General features: G+C 38.1%; 1 protein-coding gene across 2 annotated transcripts; it reads right to left on the bottom strand.

Moving 5' to 3' along the window:
- Nucleotides 1–345: 345 nt before the first annotated feature.
- Nucleotides 346–22,524, bottom strand: LOC126815441 (probable aminopeptidase NPEPL1). Of its 2 annotated transcripts, none has more exons than XM_050541083.2 (12): nucleotides 22,402–22,524; nucleotides 21,091–21,257; nucleotides 13,694–13,876; nucleotides 12,623–12,877; nucleotides 11,472–11,553; nucleotides 10,704–10,846; nucleotides 9,511–9,689; nucleotides 8,915–8,969; nucleotides 8,156–8,237; nucleotides 5,916–6,079; nucleotides 4,558–4,668; nucleotides 346–3,819 (listed from the first exon to the last, which is right to left on the bottom strand). In XM_050541083.2, the coding sequence occupies exons 2-12, from the start codon at nucleotides 21,235–21,237 to the stop codon at nucleotides 3,664–3,666; spliced, it is 1,557 nt and encodes a 518-aa protein (XP_050397040.1). In that variant the 5' UTR covers nucleotides 21,238–21,257; nucleotides 22,402–22,524; the 3' UTR covers nucleotides 346–3,663. The 2 variants fall into 2 exon arrangements, with proteins under 2 accessions (XP_050397040.1, XP_050397039.1); XM_050541082.2 differs by having other exon boundaries at nucleotides 22,355–22,518.
- Between the last annotated feature and the right edge of the window lie 28 nt (nucleotides 22,525–22,552).

Genomic DNA, 22,552 nt, shown 5'->3' with positions numbered 1-22,552 from the left:
CTGGGTCTCATTAAGACAGGCCATATGGGGGAAATTTTGCCAGGACAGTGGCACTACAGCCAACTATTGATTTCATGGCTTCTTTACGTTCACGTCAACGTGGACACAGGAACTTTTTTTTTCCAGCCCATCCAAAGGACTAGACACTCTTTTCCTTGCCAGTCCCTCCGTCCTGCACCGCTAACACGCTGGAAAATCCCAGGGGTAAGTAATGAACATCAAAATGTTCTTGTCAAAATCTCCAGAAGGGGTGCAAAAACACAAGGGGAGACATAAACTCTAAAGCCATGAGGACTATTGCATCAACTTCACTAAGCCCCTTTCTGATAAAGAATAACGACAGTATTTATGTTATTTATTGTTTTATTGCTAGAAATATTTATTAGTATATATATATATCTATCAGACAGCAGCAGCAGCCATTAATCAACAGATATTCTTAAAGTAGAATTAAACAATTCAGATTTTAATATTTCTTCTCAAAATCTTGATCTATAATATACCATTGGTTCAAAATAGCTCAAAACCTTGGTCTCTAACATACCATTGGTTCAAAATAGCTCAAAAAGAAATGAAATGGGGTTTAACGTCCTACTATTCTGCTCTGACTGGGCTAATGAAGACGGGCATACGCCATACAGTGTGATATGAGGTCAATTTTGCTCGGACAGCGTTGTTACAGCCTACTCTTATATTGAATTCCAACTGCTAAGGGATCTTTGACAAGCCCGCCAACGTGAACACAGGACCTCAGTTTTTCGTCCCATCCGAAAGACTAGATAGCTGTCCTTTACAGGCCCTCCAACCTGCACCAGGATCGAACCCGCGCCCTCCAGGCTAGTGAGCTAGTGTCTTACTCACTTTATATCAAGTGGAGAAAAAACCATGTGGTTGAGCAGACGACCTTACTCTTGTCACGAACAAGCGTGGAATAGAAACCACGCCACTCGACTCAATGACAGACAGATCTTATGATATAAAGTGCATTGGTTACACGTTACACAAATCGACCATCCAACCCCACATATATAATTAAATTAAACCATGTTGAACCAAAGACAATAATGATATTTTATGGACCTTGGTTAATTGAAGATGGTTCTATTATTCCACGATTGGTTGCCATATTTGATAACATATTGAAGCATATCACAATAAAATCATCGCATAATGATAAATAACAGACACTCGACGCTGCCTAGCAACACAACAACAACAATGTATGAATACATAATCAACGATAAACATGTGAAAATAATCATCTATACACATCAGTCAGTTCCGGACTGGCAGAACTATGAAAGGACACAACTGCGATTTTCATCAATTTAGAACGTTCTGGCTGGATCAACAACCAAGCACCACCATAATATGTAATATGAAGTGGAATATTAATTTTATAAAGTATCGCTAATTTTAAATAACACGGAACACGATTATATGGAATACAATTTAATTTATCTTTACTAAATAAAGACAAAACAACCCTTGTCAAAAGGTCACCAAAACAACCCTTGTCAAAAGAACCCTTGTCAAAAGGTCACCAAAAATGAGAGAAAGATAGAAATGGGATTCAACCTCCACTCAACACAAAGTAGGTCATTTCGGGACTAACACATGGTTCATTTTTATTTCAATAATTCGCTTGTGCGTAAGGGGAGGAAACCAGAGGACCTGGAGAAAACCCATGAGGTTGGACAGGCAACTCTACTCCTTGTCAGTTGTCACGTACAACCGGGGAATCAAAACCGCGCCAGTTGACTTAATGACAGACCTTATGATACAACGCTCACACACTAACCATTCGGCCATCGAACACCTCCCCACTGGTAACCAGAAATAACTTCTACGTAACTTGTATTCCATATAATTGTGTCCTGTACGTGTTATTCTCAATGTCGCTTTAACAATTTATCCTCAGGATTTCTTTCCTGTTAGATGAAATTTACAGACATTTACAGCTTGGACAAAACCTGCCGACATTTTGTATCTTAATCACCATGTTTAACACTGACACATACAACAACAGTAAAAATATTCTAAACTACGTGATGTGGATATTTCTCAAGCTTATTGTATTACTCATAACCAATGCTTCGACAATATGGGTGAAGTGTAAATATCTCAAGCTTAGGCCATATAAAAATTAAATTCTGGTTCCTCAGATAGCCCCACATCATTCAAAAATTAAAAACAGTTTATTAATGACCACACAAATATTTCCCCCCATTTACAGGAATCTGATAATGTACCGTAGGCTTGACAAATAAATTTGACAATCCTAAATGATACTGGATGATCAAATATTCAACATTATGATGCGATAAATGATACTGGATAATCATATATTCAACATGCAATAAATGTCTTGAAATGCGATGTTTAGGAATGATTGTCCAGGAACCAGAATATCTTGTATGGCTTTATTACTACTGGGTGAAGTGCGATATAAAAACAAAAAAAAATATGTATTTTAACCCAAAAATAACTTTGTTTTGAAAATTGTTCATTTGTTTATATTATCTATAGTGGACATATCTTCAGTTCATCATATTTATTTTACATAATTTGTAGAGGAGGTTGACAGAAGTGAAACACTCGACTACAGAGATTAAAATATTACAAACATGGTAGTTTACAAGGGATTAACAACATGGCTCAAATAACGATCAAACACTCTACAGATACTTGATTCAATGTTCCAGAATTCTCTCAATTCACAAAATAGTCATAATTGAATGAAAAGAGGGATTTCGAATGAATCACAACGTGAACGCTGCCGACTGCATAAGAAAGTATCTCAACCAACCATGACAGCTGAAATATATTTGTTGCGTTAAATTACGTAACGATTCTACTCAGACCCTCAGTTGTCGGGACTGGCAGACCTGAATTCCCCCGACCCGTGTTTGCAATTCCGGGCGGCCAATCAAGCATTCCCGTTTGGTGTAAAATTATTCAGACTAGTATAATAAAACTTGACTAAACATGGAATTCAATCTGATTAAAACACAGATCCTATTTCGCTTGTATGACTCTTGACGTGACCTCCCTCTACAACTGGTCAGATCCTATTTCGCTCGTATGATCCCTGACGTGACCTCCCTCTACAACTGATCAGATCCTATTTCGCTCGTATGATCCCTGACGTGACCTCCCTCTACAACTGATCAGATCCTATTTCGTTCGTATGATCCCTGACGTGACCTCCCTCTACAACTGGTCAGATCCTATTTCGTTCGTATGATCCCTGACGTGACCTCCCTCTACAACTGATCAGATCCGCATGTAGTTGAGGTCATTAAATGTATAAAAACAAAACAAAATATAGATCTGTATTTTAACAAGATTACATAGCATACATTAATCGGTAAAATAATCAAAATAAATATTTGAGGGTTAAATAGGCTAGATCTATTTGTTAAGGCCAACTCAATTTTTGTCAAGGTCACGTAGATGAAAATAAGGTTAGGACACCACGTGATTGTTGGGAGATTGTAGGTTAGGGTTAGAGTAAGCATTAGGGCTAGGTCCAGGCTTAGGGTTGGGATTAGCACTAGCCCTGTTTAGATGTCGTGACCTTTGACCCAACTTGAAGTTGGCCTTATGAATTAGATCTATCCGTTCAATACTTAGTGTAACAGAAGGGGAGGGAATTTATCATCACAATAGTCGTATTTTTTTAGGAGAGTTACTTTCCTTGGTTTCCATATCTTCGTTAATCACAGGAGGTGCAATTGATTGTAACAAAGAATTCTCAGACAGCGTGCCGAAAACGGTTGTTAAGAAAGCTACACCATAGCCTGTCGCTCGTTCACCCTGAAATAAATAAGGCAGTGTTTTACCATAGGCCAGTGATTCTGAACCAGTGTGCCGCGAGACCTTCCTAGGTGTGCCGCGAAATTTTGAATGGCACACTAAGATAATTTCGACACTAAAGATGCCAGTTATTTAACTCATGAAATTCGAAACACTTCAATAAAGTAAGTTCATAGCTGTGTCTTTCTTGATGTAGTTTGAGTCATTTTATGTGCCTATGACTAGTCTCTGTCTACAGTTGTATGTCGTCTATGACTTGCCATGTTTTAATTTTGCAAAATTCAAATATTTTTCATATATATTCAGCCAATTTTTCATGTGTTCCAAGGTGTGTCATTGGCATAAAAAGGTTAAGAACCACTGCCATAGGCTATATATATGTCATGGTCATGGCCTATGCTACTTATGGCATCGTTCACAGGGTTTCAATATACATGGAATAAAAAAATGCTTGTAAGAACTCAAATATAATGATTTAGTCCATATTAATTGGGTAGAAACATATACAGGATCTTATCACAGATATTATACACCCGTCCCAGCTGTCAGGGAGGGTACCTACGAGACTGACAAGTTTAGGTCCCAGCTGTCAGGGACGGTACCTACGAAAAAGACAAGTTTGGGTCCCAGCTGTCAGGGAGGGTACCTACAAGATTGACTAGCAAATTTATCTCGAACATAATGCAGCTTTTACTGTTTTTGTTATTGGAAGAAGATGAAATAGCAGCCAGTACTCACCACATAGACTGGTGCAGCCATATCAATATGTAACCACAGTCCAGAGAAATCAAATCCTATATGTGATCCAATAAACAGAGCCGCACATGATACTTGAGCATTACTACGATCCTGGAATATAATCAGTGTTTACATGTACATTAACGCAGCTAAATCGCTATTATAAGAATTTGATAAAAGGTCTTTTAACTCAAAACGTAATAAAGATGAATAAACCACCTCATTTCTAATATAATTGATAGTATTTGAGACGTACGTTTTCCTCTAACTCCAAATCAGTTATGTTCGAGGAAATACGAGAGAAGTCTCAATCGTATGGCAATCTCTAGCGTCTGTTATTCCAGTCTACACCGGTAGTAATTATTGCACATGTTCTCCAGATAAGAATATGACGACACCGTTTGACATGGCTTATGGGATATGTCTAGCCTTGTTCTGCAAGTCCCAATAATTTGTGTTTCCAATGTGGAAGACTTTTGATGATATTGAGTTAAAGATTTAGCTACTTAATTAACTGACGGTATTATAATAATTTGATAAAGGCTGTTTTAACCAAAAACACTATGAAGATGAATAAACCACCTCATTTCTACCTCAGTCTGTTTTTGTACTGCTGTTGTGTGGGGATTTTTAATTATCTATTATGTCTGCCGTCTCCACTAGCATCACCGTTTGATTGAGCATCTACACAGATCTAACGGCTACTCTTTTAAGGGAGTGTTGCCACCCCCTCCCCCCTCAATTTTTCCTAACAAACAGAATCTAATAAACACTTTCTATGGTGACACAGTGGGTAAAGGCGTTGGTTCACTAACGAGACGGTCCAAGTTTCGATCTCGGTATTGGCCGAGAAAGTACCAGCATTTCCCAGAGTGGTTTCCCCTTGTTTGTGGTGCAGGACTGACAAGGAACAGTGTCTATTCTTTCTAGTATGACATGCACGTAAAATAACTCTCGTCACCGAATTCCAGTGTCTCTTCTCTCTAGTACGACATGCACGTAAAAGAACTCTCGTCAACGAATTCCAGTTCTAACGTGTACAGGAGTTAACCTCGATTTTTAATCACTAGTCAGCCACAATAAGTGGGAATCAGGTGTGAAAAATCTTCAGAATTTTAACCTGGGACATTCTCGTGGAGTCCAATGCCCATATTGCTTGACTAGTGTAGGACCGAAACAATGCAAAGCATACACACTGCTGAATACATGGCTAGTAACTTTGTTAACTGGAGAATGAGAAGTGTTATTAGATGTTCTAGAAGAGTAACCATAAACAACAGAAATCGTAGATTTGACAGGTAATGGGTTTATCTTATATAAGTGGAATCAGGTGTTCTAAATAAAGGATCTGTACTTACAGAGACCGAGTTCTTCATGTCCGCTATGGCACTAGAAAATTCATTAAAGTGTAACTCGGGGCAATATGGCATAGCATGAACAAGATCACCGCAATTCTGACCTGCTTTAATACACGATAACTCCAAATACTCATTATTAGTTACAATACTACCATGGTAACGACCTACAATAGATATATATGTCAATAGTTATAATATTACCATGCTAATGACCTACAATAGATATATATGACAATAGTTATAATATTACCATGGTAACGACCTATACTATTCAAAAAAAGTAGGGGATATTTGATTTTTAAGTGTTATTAAAGTCACCTAATGAAACTGACGAAGAAACAAATGACAAAATGAAATGAAGTTCACATTCATCGATTTATTCCAAATGATCGTTAGAATAAGTAAGGCACAGACTAACCATTATAAGGGTAAAATGATACCCGGGGTCAAACAGCAAAGTTACCACAGCATCACAACCAAGTCAGTAACGGGTAAATCCTCCTCTGTTTGCCAAACAAGCATTGATCCGACGTGGCATACTCCTAATGAGACGTCTAAGGTCATTTTGGTCCAGATTGTCCCATTCCTGTTGCAACGCAGCAGCAAGTTCTTGGACATTGGCAGGACGTTGTTGACGTTGACGTAACCTCTGTCCAAACATGTCCCAGACATGCTCGATGGGGGAGAGGTCGGGACTCAATGCTGGCCAAGGTAATGTGGTGATGTTCTGTTGTTGGAGGTAACCTATAACGATCCTGGCCCTGTGACATCTTGCGTTGTCATCCTGGAATATGAAACGGCGGCCATGACGTCGTGCGAACGGCATAACATGGACTGCCAAGATGTTGTCCCGGTAGTACTGGCCTGTAACACGCCCTGCAACAACATGTAAAGCCGTTCTTCCAGCAACAGTGATGCCTCCCCACAGCATAACAGAACCACCCCCAAATCGATCATGTCTGATGACGTTAACGTCTTGGAAGCGCTCGTTTCCACGACGCCACACCCTCCTACGTCAGTCCAAAAAATCAACAGTGAACCTTGACTCATCTGAAAACATCACATTGCTCCAGCGTCGATTATCCCAGTGTTGACGATCCCTACACCAACGACGTCTTGCCTGAATGTGATGATCTCTCAAACAAGGGATCACGCGAGGACGTCGGGCGCGAAGGTGACCCCTTTGCAGTCAATTCCGAATCGTCTGGCCACTCACTCTCACACCAGTGTCTGTTTGAAGACGAGCGCTGATCTGATTTGCTGTGATGACACGATTTCTCAAGGCAAAGGTACGGATAAATCGATCCAGGGCTTGAGTTGTCGCCCTTGGTCGACCTGAGCGTGGTCTGTCCTGTACAGATTGTGTATCACGGTATCTGGACCATAGCCTGCTTATGACAGACTGAGAAACATTCATCGTCCGCGCCACAACCGCCTGTGTTGTGCCGATCTGTAGCATGCCAAGGGCACGTAACCTTTCATTTTGGGTAAGCCGACGCATATCAAAATTTGTTTTCTGGTCACTAAAACAATTAAACTGATGTTTCCACCCTGGAATTCAATGCCACAATGACTGTAACATTCAAAGTCAGAGTCGTGCAAATCTTGGGTTGGACCCCCATGATGATCCCAAGCATCACCTGCATTCCATGCGGTAGCTATTGGTGCATTTGGGCGTCACATGTAACTGGAAATGTTTCTTCTGTTAGGTTCTATAGTGACTTTTTTCGTAGTCATTTGCATATTTTAGTATTATGCCCCCAAAATCAAATATCCCCTACTTTTTTTGAATAGTATATAATAGATATATATGTCAATAGTTATAATATTACCATGGTAACGACCTACAATGGATATATATGTCAATAGTTATAATATTACCATGGTAATGACCTATAATAGATATATATGTCAATAGTTATAATATTACCATGGTAACGACCTACAATATATATCATTAGTTACAATATTACCATGTTAACAACTATAAAAATTTACAGCAATACGGTCATGTTACTTTGATTTGATGTCATTGTGTTTTATGAAATTTCACAATAACTTTTTATCCCTGAAATACTGAATTAGTCATGTAAGGGGACCCAGGTGATTTAATCTTTGATTGAACTAATTCTAACTGACCTAATTGTGGATTCAATATTATATGGAACAGTCCTGAGTGATTGGTTCTCAAACTGACAGACTGTCTGACAAAATGATCATTAATAAACTTCATGACATACCTGTAGCAATACCTTGTGCACCTGTTAGTGTTGCCATGTCAACGATAATGTCTGCCTTCAAATCTTTATTAGCATACGCCACCTAGAATATTAAATGGCCATTTAGAATGCAGATTTAATTAAATTTATGGCTGGGAAACAGCAGAAAAAGTTACTATATTTTTCTATAAGATAGCTGAAAAAAATCTGTTACATCATTACCTAGCCCAGTTTTACTGGACTAATAGATAGACCGTATAAGATAAATAGACCGGAAATGTGTAGCCACATAAATTCTGTGTATTTGAAAATCAAGGGTTACTACGATTACTACTAGATTTTTAATCACCTTTGTCTTTCAATAAGCAACAGCAATCTTTAGCTAATCCTTGAGTGTCATTTAGTGATTGAGCACAATTTATATTGAAAACAATCACTGGCTTATACACATATAGCATGACGTTACGACAAGTATTCTCTTATCGTTATCATTACCTTTTACTTTACTAATTATCATTTGAACTTGATAACAATAAGATAATACTTGTCGAAACATTGTGCTATATGTGTATAAACCAGTGATTGTTTTTAATATAAATTGTGGTGGGTTTTTAATATTTATCCAGTTGCACTACGTAGTAAACAACCCATAGTCCGGTGTTTGAAACTGATTCAAATATTTTTAACGTTACAGGAAGGTTAAACTTTGACCGAACTGGTACTATACCCTACCCTACCCTCTACCGGTACTATAAGGAGCAGCATGATCGTTCTACTTACCCCATCTCCTAAAACTAATCGACCCTCGGCATCTGTATTATTGATTTCAACTGTTCTATAAAAATAAAATAAATTATAATAACTCATGTTGTTCAGTATAACATCCTGGTCATTATCATCTCAACTTAACCCTTGCCCTTGTAGTGTCAAACTCGGTTGACTTGTCAGCCACATGGGTTCCAGCCCAGACAACTGGGACCAGTTGTGAAGAATTCCTGAAATTCCATCCAGAGTCCAGTGCACTTACTGCCCAAGGAGCCGCAATGGCTCAGATAGTAAGACAATGGTTTGCTAACTAGGAGGTCTTAGGTTTGGCCCCGATCAACAAAGTTTCTTGAATTTTTTCGGCACAATTTCCCCTTTCAGTGTCTAGTCGAGGTTCCGTGTAAACATTGGTGTGCATGTAAAAGATCCCTTGACAGTTGGAATTCAAAATAAGAATAGGCTGCAACACTGCTGTTCGAGCAAAATTTCCTTCATAGCCCACTGTATGGTGTATGCCCTTATTTATTAGCCCAGTCGGACATTAAACCCCCTTTTCATTTAATACCCCACGACTAAATCTGTAACAAACAGTGTTATAGAAATCAACTTACCGTCCAGAGTACATGTACAGGATATCATCGGGTCTAAAGGCTTTAGAACCAACAGCATTCTCCGCTAAACAAAATACAGCATGTAAGTTCTCTTTAAATCCAAGTTTAACTGCCGTCCAGAAGGCTCCTAGAATACCGGCTGCACCGCCACAATCTCGTTTCATACCACACATACTAGTCTAGTAGAGATACAAATATAAGACAAGGTCAAATGGAGCAATAATACAAAAATAGTTTCAAAATTTCTTCTGTGAAAAGGTACACATAGTTATAGAAAAAATATTACTAATTAATTTGGGTGATGTTACAAAAAATATTCCAGCACATTTTCAAGCAATTACGGTAACAAATGTGTGGGGCAAATATATGTAGACAATTGAAATGAAATCGGGCAATCCTAAGGGCAGACGAGCATATTTTTTTCTCCTAATTGCGCCAACTGAAATTCGCCAGCTATTTATTTATGGACGTTCACGAAGAGGCATACAAAGCAATCCTCTCGAGAGCGTACGACAATCTGCGATTAAATTACAACAATCAATTTTGAGATCATGTGAACGGTCCATAGGTGATTTTTTCGAACGATCAGGCGAAAAATACTCTCCTATGTTCTAGGTTTTAAACATCCTACTTGTTGGCACAGACTAAAATACTATTCAATAACGGTTAAGGGCTCTTTAATGTGCATGATTACACAGGTGGACCACAGATTTCCATACCATCCTAACAACTAGACAATTTACCCTATCAGACCAGCGTCCTACACCTAAGAAAGGAGATGATATGTGGTTTAACATCCAACTGTTCTGCTCCCACTGGGCTAATGAAGACAGACATATGCCATACACCACACCGTGTGCTATGAGGAAAATATTGCCCAGACAGCGGCGCTATGGCCTGCTGTTATATCGAATTCCAACTGTCAAGGGATATTTTATGTGCTTGTAATTGTGCACACGGGAACTCAGTTTTTCGTCCCATCCAAATGACTAGACAGCTGTCCTTGTCAGGTCCTCCGTCCTGCACCACTGACAAGGGGGAACAATGCCGCAAAATTCTGATGAGCTTTTTCAGCCAACGCAGGTATCGAACAACTGACCTTTAGGCTAGCGAACCAACGTCTTAATCGCTGAGCCACCATGAATAAAGGGTTCAATTTGGCCCCTACCTGTCTCATCATGACAATAACATACCTTAGACTTGATACAGAGTCCACCAGTATCATAGACGATACCTTTACCCACCCAGGCTATGGTTTTACTAGCTCCACTTGGTTTATGACTTAATACCGCTAGAGCTGGTGGATGTTCTGCTGCCATGCCAACACCATAGATACCTGTAAACAGAGATAAATAATAACTGATGTGTTAGTCCCAGATTTCACAGTACATCATAAATATAAGTGAAATGAAATGGTGTTTAATGTCCTACTGTTCTACTCCCATACATTGTGCTATGAGGAAAAATTTTGTTCGGGCAACGGCACTATGGCCTACTCTTATATCAAAATCCAACTGTCAAGGGATCTTTTACGTGCACGTCAAAGTATACACAGGTCCTCGGTTTTTCGTTCCAACCGAACGACCAGACAGTTGTCCTTGTCCGACTGGCCCTCCATTCTGCACCACTGACAAGGGGAAACCACGTCGGAAAATCGAGTGCAGGGCTAGAGAGCCAGCCTCTTACACACTTAGCCAGCGTGACTCCCATAAATAAAAGTAGGTTTAAGGTATATGGTGTCACAATCTCGACTAAAGTCAAATTACTTTACAACAAGTTTATAGAAATAGAAATAATTAATAAATTCTGAGATGAGATCTGTACAATCGTAGATTTCATAAGACATCATAAACAAAAGTAGATTGATGTATGTAAATAAAATGACAGAAATTGATGATATAGTCCATTTAGCTTGTCTGAACATTTCAAATCAAAATAATCAAATAAAAGTTAAACTTTACCTCCAAATCCCCTCTCCTTCAATTCTTCACCTCGAATAATTTCAGGAACAATATTCAAATCTGCTCCTACTTTCTTTATTTCCTGCGATATATAAATTTTGAAATCGTATCATTCCTGCAACAATATGATGGACATACATCATGTATACACTAGTGCTGGCATTAAATATATTATTCACCTACTCACGATTTGCGTACTGAATCGCAAGCCACTGAATTGATTTTTTTATTATTCTTTTTTATGTTTCTGTCTTCACAAACACTCTTAAATTGTTTTTGTCCTTATTCTGCTCTGTCAGCCACAAATGAACATTTTAAGCCCTGGACACTAATTGACTCCATTAAAATATCAATTATTTATTTATCCTGTTGTTGTCTTTGTATATATTCATCTGGTTATGAATCGTGATACGTATCATATCGTAGCACCTGAATCACGATATGTATCGTAACGTGACTATAGATGCAATACCCAGAACTAGTGTGGGTGGGATAAGATAAATATATCCTAGACAGCCCAGTGTCCCCTTACACTTGTACATGACAAGGAATATGGTTGCCTGTCCAACATCGTGGGTTTTCTTTGGGTCCTCCAGATTTACTCCCACAGCTAAAGACCCTTACACGCAAGCGAATAAGTGAAATAAAATTGAACCGTATGTTAGTCCAGAAATGGTCTATTTTATGTCGAGTGGCCATTAAACCCCATTTCTCCCTCTCTCTCTCTTTCCCTTCAATATTCTGTATTATTATCATGCAGTACTAATTATTATGGTTTAGTTTATTTCACATGTTGTCTATAATAACACTCACTCTGTCACTGACACAACGTTATCACAGGTGAGTATTATGAGCCATATTTAGCAGCTGTTGTGAACTTATGGACATAGATAGATACATGATAGGCTCATTTATCATTTAATAAACTATACTAAAAAGAACAAATAAAATCGCTGGCAATAAAATCAACAGTTATATACTATAATAAAAAAATAAATAATAACAAAATGGTTGGCAGTTATCCTATCTGGCAATTGTTCCATCGGCAGTTGTCGTGCAAGCAGTTGTCCTTAACATAATATTATAACAAAAAACACAAAAAAAAAGAAATATTACTGCCTGATAAGATTGTCATATCAAGTTTTGCTTACCTCCAAGAAATCATCTGTATTCATCTCAGCACAAGGCATATCAACGATCTTGGCACTCAGACGAACAGACTCAGCAGCAGATGTCATACATGCTAAATCAGCTTCCGATAAAACACCCTTGTCGTCGCCCACCAGTAGTACTTCTACCGTTACTGTTCTCTTGGATGGTGAGGAGGTGGATTTGGCTGAATATAACGGCAAGGATCGGGCGATTGCACAAGCTGATGCATAAACATCCTCTCTCTCACAAACTAACTGAAAAAATAAATCAAATAGAAATAAAATAAAATAGAAATGAAACGGTTTAACTTCCTACTGTTGTTCTCCGACTGGGATAATAAAAACGAATATATGCCATACAGTGTGCTATGAGGTATATTGAATTCCAACTGTGACAGGTTCTTTTAAATGCATGCCCACGAGTACACTGGGCCTCGATTTACTGTCCCCCATCCATTAGGCCATCCATTCTGCATCCACTGACAAGGGGAAACCGCGCCAATATGAGACATTTTCACAGCCAAACAGCGGCACTACTATTACTTCCATTTACAACTTTCAGTGGGTTATACGGGACCTCTGCTTTTTTGTCAAAGCCAAAAGACTAGTTGCTTTTCCTTTCCAAACCCTTGAAACCTGACTAACTTCAGATTTTAAACTGATAGGAGTATAGAATATTCAGTCCTAAATTAGTGCTGGGTATTGCGACTGTAGTCACGATACGATACGTATTGCATTTCAGGTTCTACGATACGATTCATATCACAATTTAGGTTCTACAATGCGATTCATATCACGATTCATAACCAGGTGAATATTTACCAAGACAACAACAGGATAAATAAATAATTGATATTTTTATATCACAATATTGATGTGGGTCAAAATAAGGATAAAAACAATTTTAGAGTGTTTGTATACCTATGGATAATTGGAAGTGACAAGTTACTTTCTAAAGCAACAAAAGAACATAGAAAAGAATCGTGATACATCGATTCAGCGTCTAACGATACAATACACGTATCATGAGAAGGTGGATCGCAATCGTGCCAACACTAGTCCTAAACTCACCACAACAAACTCTGATCCACCAACTAAACAACTTTTAACGATTTTACTCAATGAATGACATCGTGATGGCGTATTATGACGGCTACATTTTATAGGAAGGGCTGCTACGGTGGCATTATTTAACCATAACGGACAGGAGTCAGTCGGTGATGGATGAAGACCATTAACAGCATTATTGTACGTCTGAAACATAATTTACGTTAATTAATAACAAAACAGGAAAAATTATCAATTTTATAAAGAATAAAGCCGTGAATAGAAACTAATCAATCCACAGTCTGAAAAACAATTTATGTTTTAAATATGAAAAAATATCGATGTAAAGAATTAAACCATGAAATATGAGATATTTTCCGAAAGCTTCAAGCCATCAGCGCCTTTAAGGGAATAGATGGCAATGAACAATTACACTCAATAAATCCATCTGAGACTTCGATGTCAACATTTTGTCTGAATAAGCAAATCACGATAAGAACGAGAGAAATGGGGTTTAACGTCCGCTCGACACAAACCAGGTCATTTCGGGACAAACATGGTTCAATTTAATATAAATAATTTGCTTGCACGTGGAGGTCTTTGGCAGTTGAAGGAAACCGAAGGACATCCACAAGGTTGGACAGGCGACTCTACTCTTTATCACGTAGGGGTCCTTAGCAGTGGAAGGAAACCGGAGGACATCCACAAGGTTGGACAGGCGACTCTACTCTTTATCACGTAGGGGTCCTTAGCAGTTAGAGGAAACCGGAGAACAAGCGACTCTATTCTTTGTCACATACAAGCAGGGAATCAAAACCATGCCAGTTGACTCAATGACCCACTAAACCATTTTAGGCTGGTTGGAGAAGGTGACAAATCCAGCTTTGTGGGAAGAAATTCCTACCCAAATGATTTCTTCATTTTCTGAAACAACTATGTCCCTAGTGTTCCAGAAAAATTTTCCCCGCCGACCGGAGTTGAGCAAATTTTTTTACAGCATTTTGAAATTTTGACCCCCTGGGTCAACATAATGAAACTGAAAACCATTTATAACTTCAAAAATATCAATTTTACAGCCTAGAAATGTATTATCAACATATAGGAAAGTGATACCAAGGATTCCAGAAATGATGTAAAAAGTAATGTACGACGTCACCGTGACGTCAGAATACAAAATGGCGGAACTGTGACGTCACTGTGATGTCAAAATTCAAAATGGCGGAGACGTGTTGTGAATAAAGAGTTATTGTGTCCCAAACTTTCCACCGTACATTTGATCGGACAGACTGGCGGGTGAAAAGAAAGGTGGGGATCAAAAACATTATTATATGTCAAAGGGTATTCTCTTTATATAGTACCAAGACTGAATATACGCTAGAGAAGATAGGCAGTTTATACACCAACCAAGATAACTTAGTAGATAAACAAAAGGCTTTAGGCCTATATTGAGGCCTTTCCCATAACAAACAAACATGCAGGGCCTACACCATACATAAACCGGCTGGTTATGTGTCATAGCACAGACCTGTCACCTTCTGCATGCACATTGTCATGTATTGGGCACTGCATTCAATTATTTATCAGCCATGCATAGACCACGTTCTACTTTTCTAGGCCTAAGCCAGGACCCAAGCAGTCTATTGATTCTCACTATAAATAAATAGGGTCTTAAAAAATACTTATTTTGCATTTTCCAAGGCCAGTTGTACTAACTTCCTCCCCCGATTTGTCGAAAACATAATGTAATTTATGTATATTCAAAGAAAACTAAACATATTCTAATAATAAATTGAAACAACGGGGGCTGCCATCTTTGTTTCAAGCAATCTGATTGGACAATTGAGTTACTAGGTTTTACTGTGGCATACTAGGGAAATGAAGGAAGTTGCTAGGTTGTGCCATGGGTGTAACTGCTTACAAAATGAACAGATTGGAATATCTAGTACAACAACAGGAAGCACACACATTAGTAACTACAAATTTGGTCCTAACTCAATTTTGATATAAAAAAAAAAGTGAGTTACTAGGTTTTGCCTAGTGGACACATTTGCGCGCACGTTTAAGAACCCTGACAGTTTGAATTAAATATAAGAGTAGGCCTGTGGGCGGCTGTCCGGGATAATTTTTTCTTCATAGAACACTGTATGGCGTTTGAATTTCGATAGGGTCCCCCCTGCCCCCCGACTAGTTTTTTTGTTTGTTTTAATCTTAATCTGTGCCTGTATATAGGCATATTGATTCGTATTATGTTTGTTTCTGAATGTTGAAATTTAAATAAAATAAAATTAAATTATATAACATAAGTTAAAACAATATTTCAATATATAATCTTGTTATGATATATAACCAATAATGGATAGTTTTGATAAAATAATAAAATACGGATTCGTTGATCAAGAAGGACAATACAATATATAAAAGAATTAACAATAGTGAAATATAATATAATTTAGTTTAAATAAATAATAGTTTCGTTCAAGATACCCGGACACGAACTTTTACACAAGAGGGACATTTCTCGGAAATTGCAAGCCTGTTTAACTAGATATATTTACTTTAGTGAAATATAATATAATTCAAATTGAAATAACAGTTACGTGAATCTCTCCTATACATATCAAACCTGTCCTGACATAAAATATTACACAATGAAACAGAACACCAAGTATATTATCTGGAGGGCTTAAAAGTCCAAATTTCAAGTAAATTAAGTTAATCCCCTATGTGTCTATTCCTCGAAATATGTTAAAGGGCCAATCCCAATAATATGTAGGAGAATAAAACTGCTTAATTTTGTGTTAAAATCCCTTAAAATCCTCCACCAAAGGGCCGAGCAACTAACTCAATATTTGTGATACGTTTTCAGACAATTTAACCTGTCAGTCTTCATCTGGAAATGGAGACCGGTGTCCCAAACTCTATTATGTGGCTTATGGATAAACCAGACCTTTACTTTATAAAAATACTGTGTAGGTGAAATTTACCTCTTCGGTTATCAAGTACAGCACATGGGTCATTCATTGTATAGACCTCTAAAGGAATGGGAATCGATTATCAGGTCACCCAACGAAAAAATTACCAGAAATCTTAAAAGGGTTACGTGTCCGGATAAGCATTTGTGAAGTTCACGTCCAAACGACTAAATATTGTGAGCTGAATGTTTGAGACAAGGTAAACACACAATTCCTCTATATTTTGGAGCTTAAATTTCAATCGTACTCAGACTTTTATTTTTGAGACGATCTGTTAAAATCGGAAAAGTCCCTTTAATATTTAAAGTAACATTTACTGATCTAAATATTTTCAAAAGCGAAATTCTATTATGACTTTCTGAATTATTAATCCATGTATACTTGGATCATTCACAATCTATGGCCCTCCATCTTGCACCCAACCAACCAAACATATATAAAGATAATAATAATCCATTTCGACAACCTGAATCACTTCGTACTACACTAATTGATAGAAATCTTGGTTCCAATATAATTTGAGTAAATGATGTTTAAAGTTATCAAGACGATAAAGTCGGTATTTAGATCACTTGGCTTGACCATAATCAACGCTCGATGTCATCGCTAGCCTGCGATATATACTGGATTAGAACCCGGTCTGCTGCTTCTGATTTATTCAAGTTGACTGAAATTTCAGCAAATTTCCTTTACATTATCTAGTTCTTAACTATTATAGTAAGAACTAACAGCACTTTATCTAATAAATGTGCATATATTAATGCATCTATAGTAAAAGTGCCATTTAAAATTGTAATCCTGTTTATATATATATATATATGACAAGGAAAGCTGTCTAGTCGTTCGGATGGGATGAAAAACCGAGGTCCCGTGTACACATTGGCGTGCACGTAAAAGATCCCTTGGCAGTTGGAATTCGATATAAGAGTAGGCCGTAGTGCCGCTGTCCGGGCAAAATTTCCCTCATAGCACACTGTATGGCGTATGCCCGTCTTCATTAACCCAGGTTAGGAGCAGAACAGTAAGACGTTAAACCCCATTTCATTTCATTTCATTTTATATATATATATATATCTAACATATTCTTATTTTTCAACATTTAAGTCTTCATTATCCTAGCAACGTTACTTGTTAATCGAGACCCAGTCTTGCTACCCCATTTTTGAATTATATCATTAAATGGCAATCGTATTTTAATCCATTTGTTCATCTGCGCCACCCGGTGAGCTAGAGAGTTGATTATAGGCTTTTCATGTAAATAAATGTCTGAATAGTAATTATATAACATTTAAAGCCAAAATGAAAACCTATAATGGGGAGAATTAGGTCTTACGTAATGCATCTTTAATATTTACTGGGGAAACGCGATACGTAATTGTAACGCGTGACTTATTAATATACCATCGGTTATCTAAACACTTATGTATTTCATATTTCATGGAAGCTAGGCGTGTCAAGCTTTCTCCGTACCGCCAGGCTTTTTATTCAAAGTGGTTGGAAATATTGCAAGTGTTACCTTTATTATATCTTCAAGTCAAGTTTTTGGGTAAGTATATTGCTTTGTGCTGGAATACACGGTATTATTTTAGGCCCGTGGCCCTACTTTGGATACAATCATCTTTAATTTTAAGAAACTGAATTCTTTATTTATTTATTGAAATACACTGTACATTTATATATACGTAACTACAATATAAGCAGTATTACACACTAAAAGGACACACACTAAACAGTAATTATCACGCCGCACTACCCCCCCCCCCCCCCCCACACACACACACACACACCAACCACCCCTTATTAATCACAGAGAATAGGCAAAAACAAAAACAAAAATCTCACTTCGTTATACCCAACAAAATATCTGTTTTCCTTATTATTATTTTGTTGTCCTCTATACGAAAGTATACGTTATTATAGAGACAAATACCCAAAACGTACTGTTAGTTGAAAGTCTACCCAACAAAATATCTGTTTTCCTTATTATTATTTTGTTGTCCTCTATACGAAAGTATACGTTATTATAGAGACAAATACCCAAAACGTACTGTTAGTTGAAAGTCTACAGTGTAGGTCCTAATTGGAACCTACGGTTTAAACTTTTTCAAGTAATTGAATTCTCACTTTATTAGAATTTACGACAATGCTCTAGATTTGTGGACCTCATTGATAGAATTCTTTGTTGTAATTTGCCGGGACTGTACTTGGTGGGTACTCGGACATTGATTTGTTCAAGCAAGCGTTGTTGCGAATTCTCCCGTATATACAAGGTATCAATGTTCAAACACTCTTATATTGCAATAACTCATGAGGGTTGGTTATCCTGAAAATGTTGCTTTTTCCCTAGTTTGACTTGGGTTAGTTTACTCTCTTTTACTTGATAGAGGAATTCCTTGAACTGAACACATACGTGATATACATTGCTTAAGGGGGAGGGTGGGGGGTGAGAAATGAAATTGGGTTTATTTAACGTACTGCTCCGCTCCGACTGGGCTAATGAAAACGGACATACGCCATATAATTTGCCATCGTCTCGTATATAAATGTGTCTTTCTAGATCCGCAACGTTTGGCCATGGTTATACGTGATAACTAAGGGAGAGGGGTTTTACATATAGGCTGGTTGGAGAAGGTGACAAATCCAGCTTTGTGGGAAGAAATTACTACCCAAATGATTTCTTCATTTTCTGAAACAACTATGTCCCTAGTGTTCCAGAAAAATTTTCCCCGTCGATCGGAGTTGAGCAAATTTTTTTTACAGCATTTTGAAATTTTGACCCCCTGGGTCAACATAATGAAACTGAAAACCATTTATAACTTCAAAAATATCAATTTTACAGCCTAGAAATGTATTATCAACATATAGGAAAGTGATACCAAGGATTCCAGAAATGATGTAAAAAGTAATGTACGACGTCACCGTGACGTCAGAATACAAAATGGCGGAACTGTGACGTCACTGTGATGTCAAAATTCAAAATGGCGGAGACGTGTTGTGAATAAAGCAACAACAGCAAGCAAATAGACAAGAGGAACATTCTGGACACCATAAAATATTCATTCGGATCATCATCAATAAAATCATAAAAATATTCTTCAGTTCTGATTTGTTCTACCCCGTACCAAATTCATCTTCTAAATCAATGCTGATTTGTTCGCTGTTCAGACAACCCTCCCCGTGGCATCGTCCACATGCTTCAACACATTTCAAACCATTCTATGTACAAGAACATGACGAGCATTGGTTTTTCAACGATTTACATTTACACCGGATGAAATTCAGAACGTTGTCTGGTGCTGATGGAAGAACAGTCGCGATGGGAACGTGTCTATTCTCTATCACTTGCCAACCCCAATTCACAGGATTGACGCCATCGTCTAGTTCATCCCAAATTCTACCAGAAAATGAACGCGGTGAGCATGCTGCTCGGCCGCGGCAGCTGTTGGAGGAAGTCTATTGATTTGAATGGAATTTTTTTCAGCGATCATAGCTTTGTACCTTAGGTACCGGACTTTAGTCAGAGGTATCTCATTTTTGTTACCATACATTAGACAGAATAACCTTTCTCCAGCTGCAGGTACTTCAGACTGGGAACCTCCAGGTGAAGCTATTGTCTTGCTAGCTTCCCGAAAGATGTCACTGTTCGTATGTTTAAGAAGTCCCAATTTACCGACTCTGAAACAACCAGAAGTGGTATCACACCCAGACCAGGCGCGAATGAACAATAAATTGTCAAATACAGTTTTATCCATTGCGCTGCAGACTGATTTTATGTCATAGTTGTTGCGCTTTTTGTCCAAGTGGCGAAGATGAATTGTCAAATCAATAGACTTCCTTCAACAGCTGCCGTAGCCGAGCAGCATGCTCACCACGTTCATGTTCAGGTTAGAATTTGGGATGAACTAGACAATGGCGTCGATCCTGTGAATTGAGGTTGGCAAGTGATAGAGAATAGACACGTTTCCATCGCGACTGTTCTTCCATCAGCACCAGAATGTTCCTCTTGTCTTTTTGCTTGCTGTTGTTGCTTTATTCAAAACACGTCTCCGCCATTTTGAATTTTGACATCACAGTGACGTCATAGTTCCGCCATTTTGTATTCTGACGTCACGGTGACGTCGTATGTTACTTTTTACATCATTTCTGGAATCCTTGGTATCACTTTCCTATATGTTGATAATACATTTCTAGGCTGTAAAATTGATATTTTTGAAGTTATAAATGGTTTTCAGTTTCATTATGTTGACCCAGGGGGTCAAAATTTCAAAATGCTGTAAAAAAATTTGCTCAACTCCGGTCGGCGGGGAAAATTTTTCTGGAACACTAGGGACATAGTTGTTTCAGAAAATGAAGAAATCATTTGGGTAGGAATTTCTTCCCACAAATTTTCTACCTCGACCAGACTATTTGGCCATACAACCCCCTCAGCAGCTATATAGCTATACATACCTCAGCGTCTACTCTGGGTTCAAGTTTTAGTTTCACTTTCTCGTACGTGACTTTGTTGAGATTTTTGATCTGCCCAACTATCAGTACGGGATTATTCTGCGGATCTGATTCACTCAATGTGGCCGAAAACTTTAATGTTACAGCCATTTCTTCTAATCAAATTCAACCTGAAACAACAAAAATTGAAAAATCAAATTGAAATAAACTGCCAGACCTCTTTAATTTTGGTAAAAAAATGAAATGAAATGAAATGAAACGAGGTTTAACGTCCTACTGTTCTGCTCCGAACTGGGCTAATGAAGACGGGCATACGCCATACTGTGTGCTATGAGGGATATAGCGGCGCTATCACCTACTCTTATATCGAATTCCAACTGCCAAGGGATCTTTTACGTGAATTCCAATGTATACACAGGACCTTGGTTTTTTCGTCCCATCCGAAGGACTAGACAGCTGTCCTTGTCAGGCCCTTCGTCCTGCATCACTGACAATTGGGAACCCTGCCGGAAAATCTGGATGAACTTTCTCGGCCAATGCAGGAATCAAACACCTGACCTCCAGGCTAGCGAGCCAGCGTCTTACCCACTTAGCCACGTGATCCCCCATGCTAAACAAGTGACCGTGATTGTGATACTAATAAGATCAACTGGTCTGCCAGACAGGCGACCATTTCTAATCTGCAATAAAACACACCCCATTTCAGCTAATCAACCTTCTTATATAGGCCAACAGCAAGTCCACCCCAAGATTATACAAGAGTTTGGGCGATCCATATAGGTAGTCGAGTTTAGGCAACCCATCAATGCGGTAGAGTTTGGGAAAGCCAAACCTACCCTGAACGTTAGAAACCTGTCAAGTTACGAAATCACAACAAAAATAAGGTAATTTGCATTTTTTTTTAAAAGTGTAGGTATGGTTAAGAGTTTTGAGCGATTGTACAACATAATAAAATAGAAACTACTCAAACTAGAGTAGACTTTTGGGGGGCCAGTTATTCCTACAGGGCCCTGAAATCTGTAGAAAACTACAGAATAATGCCCCCACCCCAACACAAAAAGATCTTTCTAAAACTACAGTGGCAGTCTTAACCATTTTTAGGGATGGCATTATTAATTATAATAGATCTACTACAGTAGCTAGCGTAGCTATTATTTAATTATCATGTGTTGGCCTAGTCGTGTTGCCACTTGGCCTTCCGCTTCCATACATAAAAACAAAATTTTGAAAATTGTCACTAAATAATATACACTACATATAAAATGACCTGTTTAAAGCCTAAAACACGGTTCTTTTCCAGATCTCGGGACTTACAAAAGCACTCTTAATTATTTCTACAATTACAGAATTATTTTTTCAGTTTCATATATAATCATGTGAAAGCTTGTCGAACAACCAACAGGCTGACTTTACATTCCTCGAAACCCGGAAACGTACGTCATCACGTGATAATATAAAAAAAAAT

The sequence above is a fragment of the Patella vulgata genome, chromosome 3 (genome assembly GCF_932274485.2).
Source record: "Patella vulgata chromosome 3, xgPatVulg1.2, whole genome shotgun sequence".
NCBI classification, from domain to species: Eukaryota; Metazoa; Mollusca; class Gastropoda; family Patellidae; genus Patella; species Patella vulgata.
This window is presented reverse-complemented; position numbering and strand designations above follow the sequence as displayed.